The sequence below is a fragment of the Schistocerca piceifrons genome, chromosome 2, assembly GCF_021461385.2.
Source record: "Schistocerca piceifrons isolate TAMUIC-IGC-003096 chromosome 2, iqSchPice1.1, whole genome shotgun sequence".
Classification (NCBI taxonomy): domain Eukaryota; kingdom Metazoa; phylum Arthropoda; class Insecta; order Orthoptera; family Acrididae; genus Schistocerca; species Schistocerca piceifrons.
Window position 1 is genome coordinate 1,033,307,436 of NC_060139.1, and position 20,394 is coordinate 1,033,327,829.

A 20,394-nucleotide genomic window follows, 5' to 3' on the forward strand; every position below is an offset into this window, starting at 1 on the left:
CTTACCTCACAAAAATCTTCGTTACTCGAACTACTGCAGTACAGCGAGCGCCAATACTGCCAGCTAAATGAAAGATTCTAATTACTGAAGGCAATAATTACTGATAGGCATAGTTAGCAAATGAAAGATTTTGATAGAGAACAAACAATGTCTTTACCTTAACAGTGTTCAAAAGTCGTAATATATGTATCAGTTCATGACATCCAGTCTTACAAATTTACCCTCTCTGATGAACACAGGTCTAGATCGTCCGCTCTCAAAATTCTGCCATCTCTCTCCCCACATCCACCACTGCTGGCGGCTTATCTCCAAATGCGCAACGCTACCCGCTGTTCATATTCAACTGCCCTACACTACAATAGCGACTATTCCAACAAAGCCAACCAGTCACAGACTTCACACAGCCCAGTCAGTGATTTTCATATAGAGCGCTACGTGGCGTTACCAACATAAAAACCTAAACAGGCTTCTTACAATACGTTACCCAGACAAATGTGTTCCCGAAATTTCGTTATCTACAGTAATTATTTTTTAGTGTTGCGATTTTTTTGTCAGTGTATTTCATTTAACAATACGTAATGTAAATAATCCATAAGAAGTCAGAAAGAATAGCGATGTTCAAAATTACAGTACAAGAAGAAGAACGACCTCCATTACTCCAAATTAAAACTGAATGTGGTTACAGCACTACCACCACTTTCTGAGTTGAAATCTCTCATCCAGTGATTCAAAATGCATCACATACTGGACAGCTAAATTACAAAGTTAACTAAAAGAGTTTGTTTCTATGTTGTAGAAGGATTTTTGTTTAGAAACTTGTGGGTAATTTAGAGCAAGTATGTTACACACATATTTTCTTCTATGCAAACTCATCTGTAAGTTGCAGCATTCAGCCATATTCAATACAGAATAACTTAGTAACTTGTATATTTAACCATTCCACATCATTCCAAGATATTGTGTAAGTTAACCATTTAATGATATTAATGAAATAATTTATTTTAGAAATAAAAATTATTTCTGTACTACACTAATGCTCCCTATATTAAAGACATACAGAGTGAAATCAAAATATATTTAGGACCTTGTTGATAAATCAACTTCAAAGAATTGGGAAATGATCATTTAGACCACAAAATTTGTGAAATATCAGCCAAGTTAACATAAAAGGCAATAAAATCGAATAAATAGGACAAAGGAAAACATGGGAAAGAACAGTTCTCAAAATAAAACATTTACTGGTCGCAGGAGTCTTCTGGTGCATGTCGAGTATATAAGGGGAAACAAGACAGAAAAGTGTTACATCAAGGTCAATGGGTATAGTTTTGCAAAAATGGTATCTCCATTCTCTAAAGAAGGACAGTAAATGTATAAAATAACAATGTAAAACTGTAATTAAGTAAAACGAATGATTAAAAAATAGAAAACTTCTAAGAGTCATAATATACATAAGCCCTTGAAGTATATATGCCACTTATATTGCAGGTTCTTTTTGGTAGATTCGTAAATATATGATGGATAGAAAATTTATCTCATCAGAATGCAAGCAAATGAAAACACTGTCCATATTTAAAGCAAGAGGAAGTAGCAAGCACTGAATTAATTGTACTAAACATAATGTTACGACAAGTAAGTATAATAGGTGATCAAAGAGTTTCTGTTCGAAAACCATACAGTCCAGAATCGGCAATCATCCCACCGATGCACCAGGTTGAAGATACTCGTTAGGTAAAACACTGTGTCTTGGTGTGTGATGAAGTCCGCAACTGCCTGCTACACATCCTCGCCCGACAGGAATTGTCCACCCTTCAAGGCCTATTTTGAGGGACCGATGGCGTGATAATTGCATGGGGAGAGATCAGGGCTATAGGGGGGGGGGGAGGGGTGCTCCCACTTCAGGTGGCGAACCTTCTGCGGAGTTTCCAGATCGACCGACGTGTTGTGTCAAACTGCGGCCACCCAGAACTTAGTGCACCATTCCAGTTTTCGACGGACATGATGCCCCATTCACGTTCTTCATTCTCCAATGGATGTCTACCGGCATTTGTCCTTCGGCAGCCCAGAAAAGAATAACGGAACGTTGGTCCTGCTTGGATGTATCTCGTAATAACTTCGCCACAGTTCACATTTCCTCATTTACCAAACGAAAATTGGTTCATCGCCGCTTATACAGTCATGGTGACAAGAATGTTGGTCTCTTATGATTATCTCCACAAGTTTGCCAAACAGTGTGACTATAGGAAAGAAAGGAGTAACATAGGAAATAACAGAGGAACACTATGAATTCAGTAATTTATGAATAAAGCAAGAGTGTGTTCATGTAAAAGCTTTGGATCAAGTTAAGGAAAGATAACTTTCCAACATACTGTAAAACAGTCACATACTTTGGTTCTTACAAAATTCAACAGAAGTAATTATCACTTTTCCTAAATGTCAATACCTAGCAGTACAATAATAAAAAGAAAGTTACAAAGATTGGCTAGTAGTATAATGTAATTTAATATAGTGACAAAGACAATTTACAGTGTGCTGCATCCCGTCCACAAAACACATAATCAAAACTTCAGACTCTCATTTTCTAACTAAAACTGCAAAGTAATGACTTTTCAAGGAAAGAATGAGGCCGCGTTCATTGTCAATACGTCCCAGGGATGGCAGCACTGTACGGCAGATGGAATTTTACCGCCAGCGGCGAAAATGAGAACTGTTTTAAATACTTAAAATGGCGACGTTTTCCTTACTTGAAAAGCGTGCAATCATTCGTTTTATGACTTTGCGTGGTGTGAAACCAATTGAAATTCATCGACAGCTGAAGGGGACATGTGGTGATGGAGTTATGGATGTGTCGAAAGTGCGTTCGTGGGTGCGACAGGTTAATGAAGGCAGAACATTGTGTGACAACAAACCGAAACAACCTCGGACTCGCACAAGCCGGTCTGACGACATGATCGAGAAAGTGGAGAGAATTGTTTTGGGGGATCGCCGAATGACTGTAGAACAGATCGCCTACAGAGTTGGCATTTCTGTGGGTTCTGTGCACACAATCCTGCATGACAACCTGAAAATGCGAAAAGTGTCATCCAGGTGGGTGCCACGAATGCTGACGGACGACCACATGGCAGCCCGTGTGGCATGTTGCCAAGCAATGTTGACACGCAACGACAGCATGAATGGGACTTTCTTTGCGTCGGTTGTGACAGTGGATGAGACGTGGATGCCATTTTTCAATCCAGAAACAAAGCGCCAGTCAGCTCAATGGAAGCACACAGATTCACCGCCACCAAAAAAAATTCGGGTAACCGCCAGTGCTGAAAAAGTGATGGTATCCACGTTCTGGGACAGCGAGGGCGTAATCCTTACCCATTGCGTTCCAAAGGGCACTACGGTAACAGGTGCATCCTACGAAAATGTTTTGAAGAACAAATTCCTTCCTGCACTGCAACAAAAACGTCCGGGAAGGGCTGCACGTGTGCTGTTTCACCAAGACAACGCACCCGCACATCGAGCTAACGTTACGCAACAGTTTCTTCGTGATAACAACTTTGAAGTGATTCCTCATGCTCCCTACTCACCTGACCTGGCTCCTAGTGACTTTTGGCTTTCTCCAACAATGAAAGACACTCTCCGTGGCCGCACATTCACCAGCCGTGTTGCTATTGCCTCAGCGATTTTCCAGTGGCCAAAACAGACTCGTAAGGAAGCCTTCGCCGCTGCCATGAAATCATGGCGTCAGCGTTGTGAAAAATGTGTACGTCTGCAGGGCGATTACGTCGAGAAGTAACGCCAGTTTCATCGATTTCGCGTGAGTTGTTAATTAGAAAAAAATCGGAGGCCTTAGAACTTGATTGCACCTCGTATGTATAAGAAATTTCGTATTTTGCATTGAACATCGATTTCTATATGATTACTGACGCGCTTTGTAAAAGTTACACACAGTTCTCTTCAGTCTTTCTTTGTAGTGTAAACGCTAGATATTTAATACGTGTAAGAGAAATTTAGGGCATTAATAAAATCAAATATTTCTTAACGGAAGTAGCAAAATTAATTTTCTTGGATTTTGTGCAGAATAAGTTACCATTATTATCAGCAAAGAAGAAAGATAGTAGTACCACCGCCAGCAAGACTGATAGATTATTTGACCATCATTATTTTCATCACCAGGGTTATAACTACAATAATGAGTCTTATAACTGTTTCTCGTAAGTACTAGTCTAAAAGTTGAAAACGGAAGTTAAACTGTCATTTGAACAACACAATAACATACCACTGATCAGCGCATGCATTTGGTATTTGACACAGCTAATGCACCTACTTGTTTATCACTAATCCCGACAAATAAAATTAACCCGTTTAATTTCCAAAATCAGATCGCCGCACGAAAAATGTCTGATGTAATATCGTGAATTTACCCCCCAAAACTCGATATGAAAACGAACATAGGTACCATCAAGAGCCTAGCACGTCATACAATGGTATATTAGTGCAGTAGTGCCACTTTTATGCGCTAGAGAGCCAAAGAACTAGCACATCAGCCTAATATGGTGAAAAGCTCCCACCAGCACGCAGAACCGCCGCTACTCGACGTGTCATGGACTCAAATGATGTCTGAAGTAGTGCTGGAGGGAACTGACACCATGAACCTGTAACAGTACGAGGGGGAGGACGTCTCTTCTGAACAGCACGTTGCAAGGCATCCCAGATATGCTCAGTAACGTTCATATCTGGGGAGTCTGGTGACCAGTGGTAGTGTTTAAACTCAGAAAAGTGTTCTTGGAGCGACTGTGTAGCACTTTTGTACGTGTGGGATGTCGCATTGTCCTGCTGTAACAGTACGAGGGGGAGGACGTCTCTTCTGAACAGCACGTTGCAAGGCATCCCAGATATGCTCAGTAACGTTCATATCTGGGGAGTCTGGTGACCAGTGGTAGTGTTTAAACTCAGAAAAGTGTTCTTGGAGCGACTGTGTAGCAATTTTGTACGTGTGGGATGTCGCATTGTCCTGCTGGAATTTCCCAAGCCCGACGGAATGCACAATGAACATGAATGGGTGGAGGTGTTTAGACAGGATGCTTACGTACTTGTCACCTGTCATAGTCGTAGCTAGACTACCAGGGGTCCCGTATCACTCCAACTGCATAAGCCCCACTCCATTACACAGACTCCACCAGCTTGAATAGTCCCCTGTCACATGCAGGGTCCATGGATTCATGAGTTTGTCTGCATACCCGTACACGTCCATGTGATCGATACAATTTGAAACGAGACTCGTCCGGGCAGGCAACAGGTTTCCAGTCATCAACAGTCCAATATCGGTGTTGACGTGCCTAGGCGAGGCGTCAAGCTTTGTGTTGTGCAGTCATCAAGGGTACACGAGTGCGCCTTCGGCTCCAGAAGCCCATATTGATTATGTTTCGTCGAATGGTTGATGGCCCAGCTTTAAAATCTGCAGCAATTTGCGGAAGTGTTGCACTTCTGTCACGTTGAACGATTCAATCGTCTTTGGGCCCCTTCCCACAGGATCTTTTTCTGTCCGCAGCCATGTCGGAGATTTGATGTTTTACCGGATTTCTGACATTCGCGGTACACTCGTGAAATGGTCGTATGGTAAAATTCCTGTTTCATCGCTTCCTCGGAGGTGCTGTGCCCCATCGCTCGTGGGCCGACTGTAGCACCACGTTCAAACTCACTTAAATCTTGATATCCTGCCATTGTAGTTGCAGTAATCGATCTAACAACTGCACCAGACACTTCTTGTCTAACATAGACCTAGGCGTTGCCAACTGCAGGGCCGTATTGCGCCTGTTTACATATGTCTGTATTTGAATACGTACGCTTATATCAGTTTCTTTGGCGCTTCAGTGTAGAGTACTATGTTCAGGAGTAAAACAGATTTCAGGGGGTTCTTGTCATTACTGAGAATGTTATGCACCAGTTATCGAAAGTGTGATACTTTGAACACAACTGGCGTAAAGCTTCCGTGCCATTAAACACCGTCAAAAGTAAAAACCTCTGCTACAAACACGCACTGACGAACCTAAAAATTCCTCCTATAACACCTCACTTTGGCGTGTTGGACTCCCAAGGTAAGTCATAAACTGAGCCTTGACAGTGTGACACGCCAACATGAGATGTTCATATAAGAATAGTTTTTAGGTTTGTCAATGCGTGTTTGCTGCTGGGGCTTTTACCTTTGACGGTGTTTAATAGCGCAGAAGCTTTAAGCACTTGATAATGAGATAACGTAGTCCCGAAACAAGTTGTAGTAAAAATATCGTACGTTGGACAACTACTGGGTAATATTCTCAGTGGTGATTCATGAGCCAGTGGTGCGATGGCTTCACAACAGAGTACTTGTCAATTATCTAGTTGCTACAGTTTTCCTGTGGCCAAAACTTGTATCATTAGTTTAATGTTTTGAAGTACAAAGGAGCTATTTCAGCCTCGGTATTTTTCTTAAATTGATGAAACTGTTTTCGGAATAGCTGTACATGTAATAAATAGCTTCCCTAACGCTAAATAATGAAAGAAACGTTCTGTGAGTACATGGAGAAACGGAGTTTGTTTTATAACTTTTACCAAATTTCACTTAGTTAAAAGTCGCTAAATGGCGCTACCAAGACGTTTAATCTTTTGAGATAAATTGATTTCGTCTTTTTTCTACTGCTGTTAATTAATAACTTAGAAGATATGGGAGAGCAAAGGATCTAATTCACAATCTTCTTTTAAGCTCGAATACTGGTAATGTGGAGGAGTAAACTGTACTTACTCCAACTCGTATATTGCTTTTCCTAGCAATCAAGTCCTTTCTTATTCCTTCGAGCAGCGTCTTCACAGCTACCTTGCTGGCGAAGTACATCGAGTTTCGAGAGTCGCTCATAGGAATGTGACCAGCGAGGCTAATAAACAGAGAAACACGTACCATTTTAATAGCCATAAATAAAAATCCATCGAAAGCGCATGACACAATAGGTTTAAAACAAAGTATAGGACAATACATAGAGATACCCTGAATGACAGGTGTTCGACTTTCATAAGGACAATGCGTGAAGCTTCCAACGAATACCGTAGCAGAATCTGATCGAAGGACCTCTCACAAAGCGCAGTACATTGTGGGTATGTTTAACGGCAGTCAGTGGCACCGAAGCTGTCTCCAGACACTCTTGGATGACGCAGGAGCTGATATTGATGGTAGTAAAGAAGAATTAGAAGAAGAAGAAGAAAAGGTAATTGCTTTCAAATTTTCTTGAAGGAAGGAAATTCCTGGAACACTACCCCATTTTAATTCTTACATCACTGCAAACACGAGTGAAATAGTTATTAATATCCCCAGTGCCGAGAAACAGCTGAAATCGGTAAAGTTGAACAACGCTTCAGGGCCCGTTGGAATCCCTGTCAGATTGTGTACGGAAATTGGAGGTGAAGAACCCCTCTATTGCATCCATAGATCACTCTAATCAAAAACTGTGAGCAGTAGTTAGAAGGAAACCCATGTCTGACTGGTCTACAAGATGGGTAAAAGAAGTGGTCCATAAAATTACCGTCCAAAATTCTTTACATCCATCTGCTGTAAAGTCTCAGTTCAATAAGTCAGGACTGAGAGATATATTTCTCTTTTCTCATATGCCATCCAGAACGCCACGAATCAAGGCAGTATTTCTTCATGTCCGGGAACGCATTTGACACAGTCCCACACGAAACGCCTATTAACGAAAGTATGGCAATATGGAGCATCAAACAAAATATTTGACAGGGTTGATTGGAGACAAGTCATCGTAAAAAGTAACTTTTATCGTGTCCCAGGGTACTGTACTGGGATAGTAGCTGCTGTAATAAAATGAAACCCCTGCAGCGGTCGTTTTTATGTTGTTTTATTATACTGCAACCAGTTCCGGTAAGTCGATACACCATCTTCAAGCTTTAACTGACGCATATGGGGGTGAACTCCTATGGTATACGAGATCCTATCAGTGGCCAGTTCATCGAACTTGGTTACAATATACAGTAATTAAATAATGTCGAAGGGGCGGATGTACTGTTTTACATTATTACGTAAGTGAACGGCCGAAGCCAGCCATATTGGCCGAGCGGTTCTAGGCGCTTCAGTCTGGAACCGCGCGACCGCTACGGTCGCAGGTTCGAATCCTGCCTCGGGCATGGATTTGTGTGATGTCCTTAGGTTCGTTACGTTTAAGTAGTTCTAAGTCCTAGGGGACTGATGACCTCAGATGTTAAGTGCCATAGTGCTCAGAGCCATCTGAACCATTTTGAACGGCCGAAGTACCACAGACCATCCATTACAAGGACGGACATACCACCAAAACTAGCTGTTGTTGACTGGTAATGACTGGCAGACGCTGTTAATAGTAAGCTCTGACTTTTCACAGACGATATCGTTATCTGCAACAAATCACTCTCTGAAACTTTATCGAGATCTGACTGACAAGCCGTAATCATGTAAGGGTTCATTTAATGCTGCACCGTTTCGCCGGTCGGACAGCTGACGGATCAGGTGCAGTTCCTAAAGAGTGCAAGTTTTAGCAGCCATCTCGCACGCTGACAACCACTTCGAGAATCATCTACACCTATAGTCGAGGTGGGCAAGATATTCCGTGTCAGCTCGCAGTGCTGTTGCCAGTTTTCAAGTGCAAAGTGCGAACCGCTGCAGGCGAAAACAGTAGTCATCCACAGAGCTGTGACAACTCTGAAGTGTTGCGGTAGAGTCGCTTACAAAATCACGTTACTTTATTGTTTAAGCTGCCGCGCCGAGCCACTGCAACTGTCAAGAGCAACTTAAAGCGACGACTCAGCTATGGTACATCGCTCTAATCCCCCGATCCTCTGAAGCACGAGATGGTCCACAAAGGGAAAAAATTTTCGACTGTAAAAGAGTCGCCTGCAGTCTACATCCACGAGTGTGTCCTTCAAGCCACATCTACATGTGGTTCCTTTGAAAGGGCATGGCCGATTTCCTTCCCCATCCTTCTCTAACCCGAGCTTGTGCTCCGTTTCTAATGACGTCGTCGTCGGGGAAGTTGAACATTAATCTCCTCCTCCTCCTTTGTGTACCACTGGTACTTTCGCTCTTTTCAGTTTCAGTAGCGTGTTAACGACTATTGTTGATTATGTCTCCGTACAAGACCGAATCTCCAATATTACTTTCATGGTCTTTCTGCCAGATGTATGTAAGTGGAAGAAATATAATGGCTGACTCTCTAGCAAAGCAAACTCATGAAACACACAGTAAACTGCAGCGTGATGCACAAAAACTCTCTTGTAATGTCTGCCACTGGATTTGGATTGGGATTTCCATGACGCTTTCGAACCTTCTAAACGAAGCTGTAACAAAACGCGCTGCTATTCTTTGGATATTTTCTATTCCCTCTAACAATTTCTTGTGGTATGGGTCGCATACAGACGATAGGTGTAGATTGTCTCCTTCTCTGTAAATTTTTCTTAAAAATGAAATTCCTCCAGCTGTACTTAAGATTTTATATTTACATCGCTACTAGTTTCGACGTTGCGTCAACGCCATCTTCAGACCCGTACACTTTGATAAAACCAGTAGTGTGTGACTCAGTCTAGCAGTCCGCGGTGAGACCAACATGTGCTCCACATGTATGGCAGGCAGTAACTAGTTACGTGTTGGTCTCACAGCGGACTGCTAGACTGAGCCACACGCAACTGGTTTTATCAAAGTGTACGGGCCTGAAGATGGCGTTGACGCAACGTCGAAACTTGTAGCGAAGTAAATATAAACTCTTAAGAATAGCTGGAGGAATTTCATTTTTAATAAAAATTATACCAGCTGTGTCCCACCTTCATCCAGTTTAAATGTGGATGTACGAAGATTCTCTGTAAATGTTTGAGTTACCCGCGTTGAACAGTGCCCTTGACAATCTTCTTTACATCTTTTCGGCTGAGGATTTTTGTCAGTGCACAGAAATCCCCTGGGTGGCACTGATGTGGTGCTCAGTCTTCCTGCGGTTAAGTTGTTCCAACGCTGCGAATAGGCGTAGCTTGTGCAGCCTGACCGCCAGTCAGCCGCTCTCAGCACGTTCTGCACATGTGTGAAGTGAACCAACTTATCATCACTGCCTGCGGGTTCGCGCGTACGCAACAATCTACCTGCTTGACTGCATGCACTCTCGTGTTCGCACACGTCTGCCCGCTGTTGCCTAAAGGTGCCTGGTTATGGATGTTCTGATACAAGTAAGTATAAACAATTATTCGATACTTTTCTTTCGATGTCGAGTACGTTAAGAATCGAATAATTACAGTTTTTCTACTGAATCGATTTTACGGATGTTAAATATCCAGAATTATACCAATGGTTAATTGTCAACAGAATTAGTATCCCACCAGCCTCACCAACTGTCAAAGAATGCAAGGACGTTTTATTGAGGCAACTGAAGAAACGTTATTCGTTAAATTAATTAAATGATCATGCAGCAATTGCAGTTTACTGTACCTGGGGTTCTAAAACTTTCATTTTCAAGATACAGAGATCCAGAAGCATGCGCACGAGTTATACAGTAACTTAAAAGTATGGTTTATGAGCAACAAAGTACACTGCTGTCGAAAATTGAAGTAACAAGCAGCTATTTCCACTTTCTGTGTCTAACTCATGATGTAATCAAACTGTCAACAGATGTCCGTACGATAGTGTTCTGCACGGAATGTAGCAATCCGCTCAACGGACAACCACGCCAAAGATGACGTCAGGGCACCTATCGAACGGGTTAGTGTTTGCCGGGCGGTCCTTCATCCATAATATCTTTGTAATAGATCTAAACATTTCGTAAAACACTTATCATAACCAGAATACATTAATGTAGTGGTTCCGCAAGGTAGCATATTAGTACCAATACTATTCCTGATATAGATCAATGACTTTCCCAGTAGTGTTACTCGTGGTGAAAAATCCTCTTCGCTGATGATAGCAATACTATAGTCACTGATAAAACAAGAGAACTCCTCGCAGAGAAAGCAAATGAAAATCTCAAGGAAGATTACAATTGGTCAATAAGCAATAAAGTCACATTGAACATAAAGAAAAGTAATGCCATGAATTTCAGCTTGAAGAGGTAAAATGACAATGTTAAATTAAATATTGATGGCACCTCTATAGACTGGTAACAAATGCAAAATTTCTAGGAATGATTATTGATTCTCAGTTGAAGTGGTGTGAAAACACAAAGATACTTGCAAACAGAATGTCATCAGCATGTTATGCCCTTAGAATCCTATCATCAATGTGTAAAATACAGTGTCTTTTATTAACATACTATTCATATGTACACTCAATTCTTAGCTATGACATTCTGTTTTGGGGAACAAATGCACAAAATATGAACAAAATTTTCAGTCTCCAGAAAAGAGCCATAAGAATAATAACCAAAAACAGTGGCCGCGCTCATTGTAAAGATCTGTTCAAAACTATGGGGATTTTAACTGCACTGTGTGAATACATTTATCAGTCAGTTGTACACATCAAAAATAACATTGGTAATTACTGCACAGACAGCTCTGTCCATGACCATGGAACAAGATCTAGACTAAACTTACATTTACCAAGAAAAAGTAAACATAAAACTCAAAACAGCATTTACTACTAAGGAATAAAACTGTACAATAAATTACCAAAAGTGATAAAAATAATTGCAAAAATACACTTATTTAAAAACGCAGCTAAAAAGTCCGTGTTATGCAAAACATTTTATACATTGAAGGACTGCTTAGATAATACAGAGTAGGGGTTTGGTAAAAAAATGTCATACAAATAAATAATAATAATGATTATAAAACATCCAACATTCCACATAACACCTTCACCCTATGGTTTCTTTCCCTTCTTTTTCCCTTGTCTTTAAATACTTACCCCCAAGCTATGCGTAGCACAACACTAACACCTGTTCCTCTTTCTGAGCTCAGCATCTCACTCATTATAGAGGGATGCTGACTCAGTTATTCAGGATAGCAAATGGGAAGTTGTGGTACGGAAAATGTCCCAGAGCTAACCAGTGTGTGTGTGTGTGTGTGTGTGTGTGTGTGTGTGTGTGTGTGTGTGTGCGTGTGTGTGTGTGCGTGTGTGTGTGTGTAGTGAGTGAAATGTTACGAAACAATGTGTGTATAGTGTTTACAGTGACTGATAATGAGATATGAGTGAACAGTGTAGCATTACATTATTTAATAGGTTATTTGTAAAAAAAAAGTATTGTATACCAGGAGTAAATCTAATGATAGTCTCTAACTAGAAGTCTGTAAATGTATGTGTGTACGAATTAGCTTATTTTAAATTGGTCTAAACTTGTAAATACTTTGACATGTCCTATATCCTTGCAAAAAGAGATCTACAGATAAATAAAGCTGCTGCTGCTACTGCTACTACTGCTGCTGCTACTACTACTACTACGCAGTCACAGACGGTGCAGTATGGCACAGAGAAGAGGCCTACCACGCTCTATATGGTGTAGGGCCATGGGAAGAATGGAAGCAGGAGAGTGCAAACCGATGTGGCCCAATGGCTTAATGTGAATCGTTCTGTTGTTTCTCGGCTGTAGTGACAGTTTACAGAGACCGAATTTGTATCCTGAAGACCAGGGCAGGGCATACCACATGTGACGCCAGAAAGAGAGGAACGTTACTTGGCTTTAAGGGCACAACGGTGCCGCCTTAGTACTGCACGGCAATTGGCATCTGACCGCGCAACATCCGCTGGACGTTGTATCGGGACAAACGGTGTGCAGAAGGCTTCAGCAGAGTGGTGTCTGTTTACCTCTGGCGTGTCTTCACACAAGGGCCGTCAGCATGCCACCTAAATGGTCGAAACAGTGGGCCAATATTCCTTTCACAGACGAGTCGCGATTTGGTCTGGAGAGAGATTATCGACGGATTCGGATCTGGAGCCAACGTGGAACTCGAGTTCTGGACCCAAACACTGTGGAAAGAGATCGAGTAGGATCCCTAACGGTGTGGGCTGGGATTATGTTAACCACACGAACACCTCTCCACGAAATTGTATGGGTGGATCGGCAAGGCGTAGCTGATGCAGGTATCGTGACGAGATCTTGGGACCTCACGTACGGTTGTTGCGAGGTGCTGTGGGCCCAGACTTCATACTGAAGGACGATAATACCCGACCTCACGGGTAGTTAACGCTATCTTGATGACAGAAGTTGCTGCACCCATGGCGTGACCTGCTTTCTCTCCTGATTTGAATCCCATAGAGAATGTCTGGGATGCACAGAGAGAAGGTTTGCATCGCGCTAGCTTCCACCAACCACTCTCCAGGACTGCCAGCAGCTCTGCAGGAGGGACGGGCGTTATTGCCTCAACATGAGATTGATGACGTCATTCATAGCATGCCCTGCCGTTCTCATGACTTTCTTGCTGGCAGAGGTGGTCAAACTCTATATTGAGCACATTAACCAGTTGTTAGAATGTGTGTGAAAATCCGTAAAGTTGAAAAAGAGAAGAACATTGTTGTCTACCGTTATGAATGTTGCAGCTTTATACGTTCTGTATTCTTTACTTTACTATCACCTGTTTACACCGTTTTGTCACAAAATAAACCAACCTTGCAAAATTTCCGTTTGTTGCTTTAATTTTGGACACCATTGCAGTTCATGTGAATCGGAGTAGATGCTGCTTCCTCTACTGTAACCAAATGGGTATAGAACTTCTGGGAAAATCGTAGACAGCCAATGCGCTGTCACAACAAGAAAAAAGGAAGCACACAAAAGTGAAGAAGTATGTCCTTATTTGTCAAACCCTGTAAGACACTGACGGGAAAGAAATTAGTACTCTCTTTATGAGGTTTCCAATTCATTCAAGTTTTATTGTTGTAACAATGCGTATGGAGTATCCTAGGTGATTACGTTGACATATCAGTAGCACAAACGGCTCTGTAGTACGATGTATCAACGCATGCTGAAACGCCCATATTTGTACGTCGTGTAGCCCTCACTGGCGGCAATACTGGCTCTAACTCTGACATTCAGTCGATCTTACAGACTGCAGACACTGTCCTGGGGATACGTTGTGCTACGTTGTTCTGTAATATTTGTTGGTTGACGAGTCACATGAGTCGTTTCTCATCACATCGTATCCAACACACGCGCTATTGAAGATCGTGCTGGCCAAGACTGTAGCTGCACGTTTTGCAGAGCATGAAGGCTTTCATCGCTGAAGACCACGGCGCGCCTTTCCATCTTCCAACTGATCCTCCGACGGCAACAGTTCAGATGTGCAAATCGATGCTGTGGCGTGAGCAGGGCCGCAAACAGGCTAGAGGTGTGCCTGCCTGTAGTCTCACAGTTAATAATCGATTCGCAATAGTTTGTGTTGCTCATGTCTGGGCTAGCAAGCCCTCTTACCTATGATGTCGTAACTGTAGAATTTGGAGCTGCTTGTCTCATAATACGGCGATCCTGGCGGGCGTATGTGCTGCAAGATCTGAGTCTATGTGTCTGAGAATGTCCACTTGACCACGAATATCAGCATCGTTGCGCAAGTGACCAGCACGTCGAACTGATGTGGCGGATCTCCGAAAGGATCACTATTTGATCCGTTTCAATCTCTTTCAGTTGCCTGCTTCCTTCACATGTTTGCAGTGCGCATTCCCTATTAAAGGATAGAAACAGATGGCGCTCTGGTAGCGACGCCACTACCCCATCTCTTGGCAGAAGACTTTGAAACTAGTATCAATACATCTACTAATCTGCGGTATCGATAGTTCCGATGCGACAGCGTAGGTGCCCGCTCGTAGGTTGGCACTACCAGAGCGGACGAACTACACCGACCACAGCGCCCTCTAGCTGGCGCTGTGGAGCTCAACAAGCGCCGCTGTCTTTTCGAAAAATGGTTCAAATGGCTCTGAGCTCTATGGGACTTAACTGCTGAGGTCACCAGTCCCCTAGAGCTTAGAACTACTCAAACCTAACTAACCTAAGGACATCACACACATCCATGACCGAGGCAGGATTCTAACCTGCGACCGCAGCAGTCGCGCGGTTCCAGAATGTAGGGCCTAGAACCGCTCGGTCATCCAGGCCGGCCTTTCTTTTCGGCTCAGTAGATTAAGAGCAGACGGCCTAGCAACTTAGATTCTACTTGTACGGGGGGGGGGGGGGGGGGACTATCCATTATAGACTTTGCCTTTGTAACTTCTAGTAACTGTTAGTTTTGATACATGAAAGGCTTCGCACCTACGTGCTCGTCTGTACCAAAATTTAAGTAATGTGTTTGTATATGTTTATACACCAGTAAAGGTGCTTTAACTTTACATGCAGTACCGAAGTGCTTTACCTCACCTTGTCCTACTCGCTTCCTTCATTCGGCGTAATTTGCAGATCTCAGGAGCAGACCCACGCGCCGCCTTCCAGGCGAGATACAAAACTATCCCCTAGGTGGTACACGCCGTCATTGGATCAAAACTTTCCAGGTGCACTATTTTTTTCCCTCAGTGTATCTTTAAAGAGCAACTCATTTGCAGAAAGGAGGGTATGGAAGTCATTTTTCCGTGTTTGTACCAACAAGCTCAACAGTATCGTATCTTCGTTGCAAAATCTGTGCCTAGTGAATGTTTATTTCCAAAAGGTGTTACAACTACGACCCAGAACTGAAATAAGTTTTCCCCTAAATAACTGCATTAATTGCTCCTTTTCGGAATGGTGACTTTTTGTTTAAGTTTCCTTTAATTTTCGTCTATGGTAACAAACTTTTTATTAACAGATTACCGGTTTCGGTCTTTAATGACGATCATCAGATCTGTTTCATAAAAACAAAGTCCTAGTGTACTGCAGCCATAGTGGCATCGTCAAATGTTAAATGCGGAATCAGCACCAGCATCGTCAAATACATGTAAATAACATCAGATGCACGAGTCATGTTGTCAGTAGTACTACTGTTTAAAACAAGCAGCTCGTGATGTTAGACGAGTATTGACCATGCGAAAAGTAATGCAGTAATGTTTATCACGCAGACAGTACATGTTCAGATCCGACCCGTGCACTTTTTTTTCAGTTTCATCCTACAGAATATGATTACATAGCGTAAAAATGTAACATTACTGTGTGTGTGTGTGTGTGTGTGTGTGTTCCACCTGTCGTCCTAAACGACTGGACTGATTGCAACGAAATACACATACTCCTCTGCGTCAGGCAACAATCGCTGTGAGAGTAAGAACGACTTACCTGTCATAGTTGAGAAGATAAGACGCAATAAACACTGCCGCATAATGCATGACGTTCAGATTTAGTACTTATTTGCTACTAACTCTATTCGCAACACATTTTACAGGTCGCTGAATGTGCCTGCACAAATATATCATTGTACGACACAAAGTTCAAGAGATGTGACGTCATACACAATGTGGTGCGTGAAAAATGCAGCATCATGCATGGAGTTTCAATACATTTGTCCTTTAGTACAAAGACACGCCTACAGTCGAGTCAAGTTAAGGACATCCCCGACACCTGGGTAGTGCTTCTCACAGCTTTCAAATGCGAAGCGCAAACTTGTTGTAGGCGAAAGGAATTGCTGTCTATAGACCCATGAACAGGTGTTGCCGTAAAGACGTTTACAAAATCGCGCTATAGATAGGCGAACCAGCTGCGCCCAGCGTACAGAAAATGTATTTTTCTAATAAGAAATTGGCAAAATCAGTAACCGGGCAATGGCGGGTTTGTCACCCAGCAACATTTTATGGTATATGTCATGCAAAATTATTCACATAATCATTTTCGCCGAAGTAGTTTCGTTAGTAAATCTATCACTACAGCAAACTTTCCTCACATGTGTACTCCGTTTGTCACAGAGTAGATTGCAGAACCGCCTTATTCCATATCACTTATATCGCTTGCTGCGCTAAAATTCCAGATGGTATATATCGTAGAGGCATTCTAAGTCCGACTTAATGCAGCGCCACGCACATGTAATGAAAGGTACAGGTTTGGCGGTACGCGGATGTTTCAAAACCGACAGAGGAAAACACGATTCATTTTAGTACAAAAAGATTATTCTTTCTTCGATCACCTTCGATGCGAATCACGCGTGTTTGGTCATTCCTGTGAAATCATTTGCACAAAATTGTTTCACAATTAAAGAACGTATTTTTATGGAATATTCCCTAGAAGAGATTTCTCTATTACTTTTCTGATAGTTGGAGGCGTTTTTATTTTTTCATCCAAATTTCATCCTGCCTCAAAAAATAAATACCACAAGGTTGGCACAGTGTAGTACATTTCCGTGAGATAATTTCGTGGTGTACATGGTTACTTTTCTTTCCTCTACAGAGACTTGATTGTAAATTGTATGGTCAGTGTGTCCTCCCCACGAATCAAGCGAAAGTTATGCAGGTATGTGGCATTTTAACTAGGAACGCCAACGGAATACACATTGAAATATTAATGCAATTACTACAGCGAAAATGATTCTTTCTGAATAATTTTGCACGACATATACTATTTAACAGTATTCTGTATGATGAAATTCAAAAAAGGGTACACGAACTGGGTCAGCACATGTAGCATCAGCCTGATAGCCGTGAACATTAAATGCTGCGTTACGCTGGTTTCGCCGAAACATGACTAATGTAACAGGGATGCCTGTAGATGTTCCAAATAAAACCTCAGAATCTATCTTCTCGGAAACTAGGGACCGTCGCGTGAAAATCAGCTAGCCAGATACTCACGACAATTTCCTCTACAACATACCTAAGACTCATCGGATTCTCTGATGAACAGTAGTTACGGTCACTCTGAAAGAGGAAACTATACTCGCACAGTGAGATATTGGGAACTATTCAAACGTTTTCAGTAACGTTTCTCGCATTCCAGCACTGAATGAATCAATGGCAGTAACTTAATATTTGTACCACACTGGGACTCGAACCCGCATTTCCCGCTTTGCGTGACAGGTCGCCCTAACCGCCTCAGACATTTGCGTACGCTTCAAATCCGACCCAGTCTATTGCACACTAATAGCGTAGAGTCTTCTATGCACGAACCATCTCTTGCCATTTCGGATACCTGCAAGAGGTCGGGCTTGTTGTGATATTCAGTCCAGAGACTGGTTTGATGCAGCTCTCCATGCTACTCTGTCCTGTGCATACCTCTTCACCTCCGAATAACTATTCCAACCTACATCCTTCTGAATCTGCTGTATTGATCTCCCTCTACGATTTTTACCACCCACACTTCCTTCCAATACTAAACTGCTGATCCGTTGATGTCTCATAATCCGTCATACTAACCGATCCCTACTTCTGATCAGGTTGTGCCACAAATTTCTTTCTACTCAGTGCTGTTCAGCACCCCATGACTAATTACGTGATCTACACATGTAATCTACAGCACTCTTCCATAGCAACACATTTCGAAGGCTTGTATCCTCATTTTGGCTAACCTGTTTATGGTCTGTGTTTCATTTCCATACATGGCTACACTCCATACAGATACTTTCAGAAAAGACTTCCTAACTCTTAAATCTACTCTCATGCTCATAAATTAAGGATAATTGCAGAATGTGGTGCCACACAAAGTGGCGCTACACAAAACTGGCGCTAATAGCATAGGCACATAGGGAACACACACGACACAGAAATGTAATTCCACGGCATTGGTGATAAGTTGAGAAGAACGTCTCAAAACACATGTGCTACAAAACGCCACTGTTTCCTGCGCATGTACCCCGACATCAATATGGGATAAGATCACCATGCACATGTACACAGGCCGCACAACGGGTTGGCATACTCTGGATCATGTGGTCGAGCAGCTGCTGGGGTATAGCCTCCCATTCTTGCACCAGTGCTTGTCGGAGCTCCTGAAGTGTCGTAGGGGTTTGAAGACGTGCAGCGATACGTCGATCGAGAGCATTCCAGACGACCTCGATGGGGTTTAGGTCTGGAGAACAGGCAGGCCACTCCATTCGCCTGATACCTTCTGTTTCAAGATATTCCTCCACGCTGGCGGCTCGCTGGGGCCGTGCGCTATCATCCACCAGTGGGACCCACTGCACCCCTTTCAAGTACATTAAGGGGTTGCTATCTGGTTCCTGGTTCACAACAGATGAAAACCAGCGAGAATCACCGTTCAAACTACACCTGGGCTCGTCCGTGAACATAACCTGGGACCACTGTTCCAATGACCATGTACTATGTTCTTGACACCAGGCTTTACGGTCTCTCTTGTGACCAGGGATCAGTGGAATGCACCTTGCAGATCTCTGGACGAATAAACCATGTGTGTTCAGTCGTCTGTAGACTGTGTTCCAGGAGATAACTGTTCCAGTCGCTGCAGTAAGACCCCGAGCAAGGCTACTGCAGTACTCCGTCGCCGTCTGCGGACACTGATGGTCAGATATCGGTTTTCTTGTGGTGTTGTACACTGTGGACGTCGCGTACTGTAGCGCCTGGACACGTTTCCCACGTTTCCTGTCTGCAGGAATCGTTGCCATAATCGTGAGAGCCGGCCGGAGTGGCCGAGCGGTTCTAGGCGCTACAGTTTGGAACCGTGCGACCGCTACGGTCGCAGGTTCGACTCCTGCCTCGGGCATGGATGTGTGTGATGTCCTTAGGTTAGTTAGGTTTAAGTAGTTCTAAGTTCTAGGGGACTGATGACCTCAAGAGTTAAGTCCCATAGTGCTCAGAGACATTTGAACCATAATCGTGAGATCACACTTTGTGGTACACGGAGGGCACGTGCTACGACCTGCCGTGTTTGACCAGCCTTCAGTCGCCCTAGTATTCTACTCCTCATAACTTCATCAGTATGTGTTCTTTGAGCCATTTTCAACACACAGTCACCATTAGGAAGTGTGAAAACGTCTGCACACTTACTCGCTGCACCGTACTCTGACATGCACCAACACACCTCTGCGTATGTGGACTGCTGCCAGCGCCACCGTGCGACGACCGCAGGTCAATTGCACCGCATGGTCATACCATGAGGTGATTTAAACCCGCAAACCATCCACCAGAGCGTTGTTTCACCATTTATCAGCATAGCCTTAATTTATGAGCATGAGTGCATATCCTTACCTACCTTGCATTTATCATGAATCTCTCGCCCAGCATAAAGTCCCAAGTGAATGAAAAAAGCGCTGGTGACTCCAGTACATAAGAAGGGTGTAAGAACGGACGCGCAAGAGTACAGACCAATATCTTTAACTTCTGTTTATTGCAGAATCCTTGAACATATTCTCATCAGTTCGAATATCATAAACTTTGTTGAGACTGAGAAGCTTGTGTTCACGAATTAGCATGGTTTTGGAAAGCTTCGCTTGTGCGAAACTCAGCTTGCCCTTGTCTCACATGATAGACTGCGAATTATGGGTGAAGGGCAACAACCTGACCCCATATTTCTAGATTTCCGGAAACCATTTGATACAGGG

The 20,394-nt window shown here is 42.9% G+C and overlaps 1 protein-coding gene across 1 annotated transcript in view; it reads right to left on the bottom strand.

The window, feature by feature from the left end:
* The window catches only part of LOC124777870 (dehydrogenase/reductase SDR family member 11-like), a 141,577-nt gene that overhangs the window by 47,627 nt on the left and 73,556 nt on the right, over positions 1 to 20,394 (bottom strand). The window contains exon 4 of the mRNA XM_047253410.1: positions 6,767 to 6,896. Coding sequence (XP_047109366.1) covers positions 6,767 to 6,896 — 130 coding nt within the window. The remainder of the gene's footprint in view (positions 1 to 6,766; positions 6,897 to 20,394) is intronic.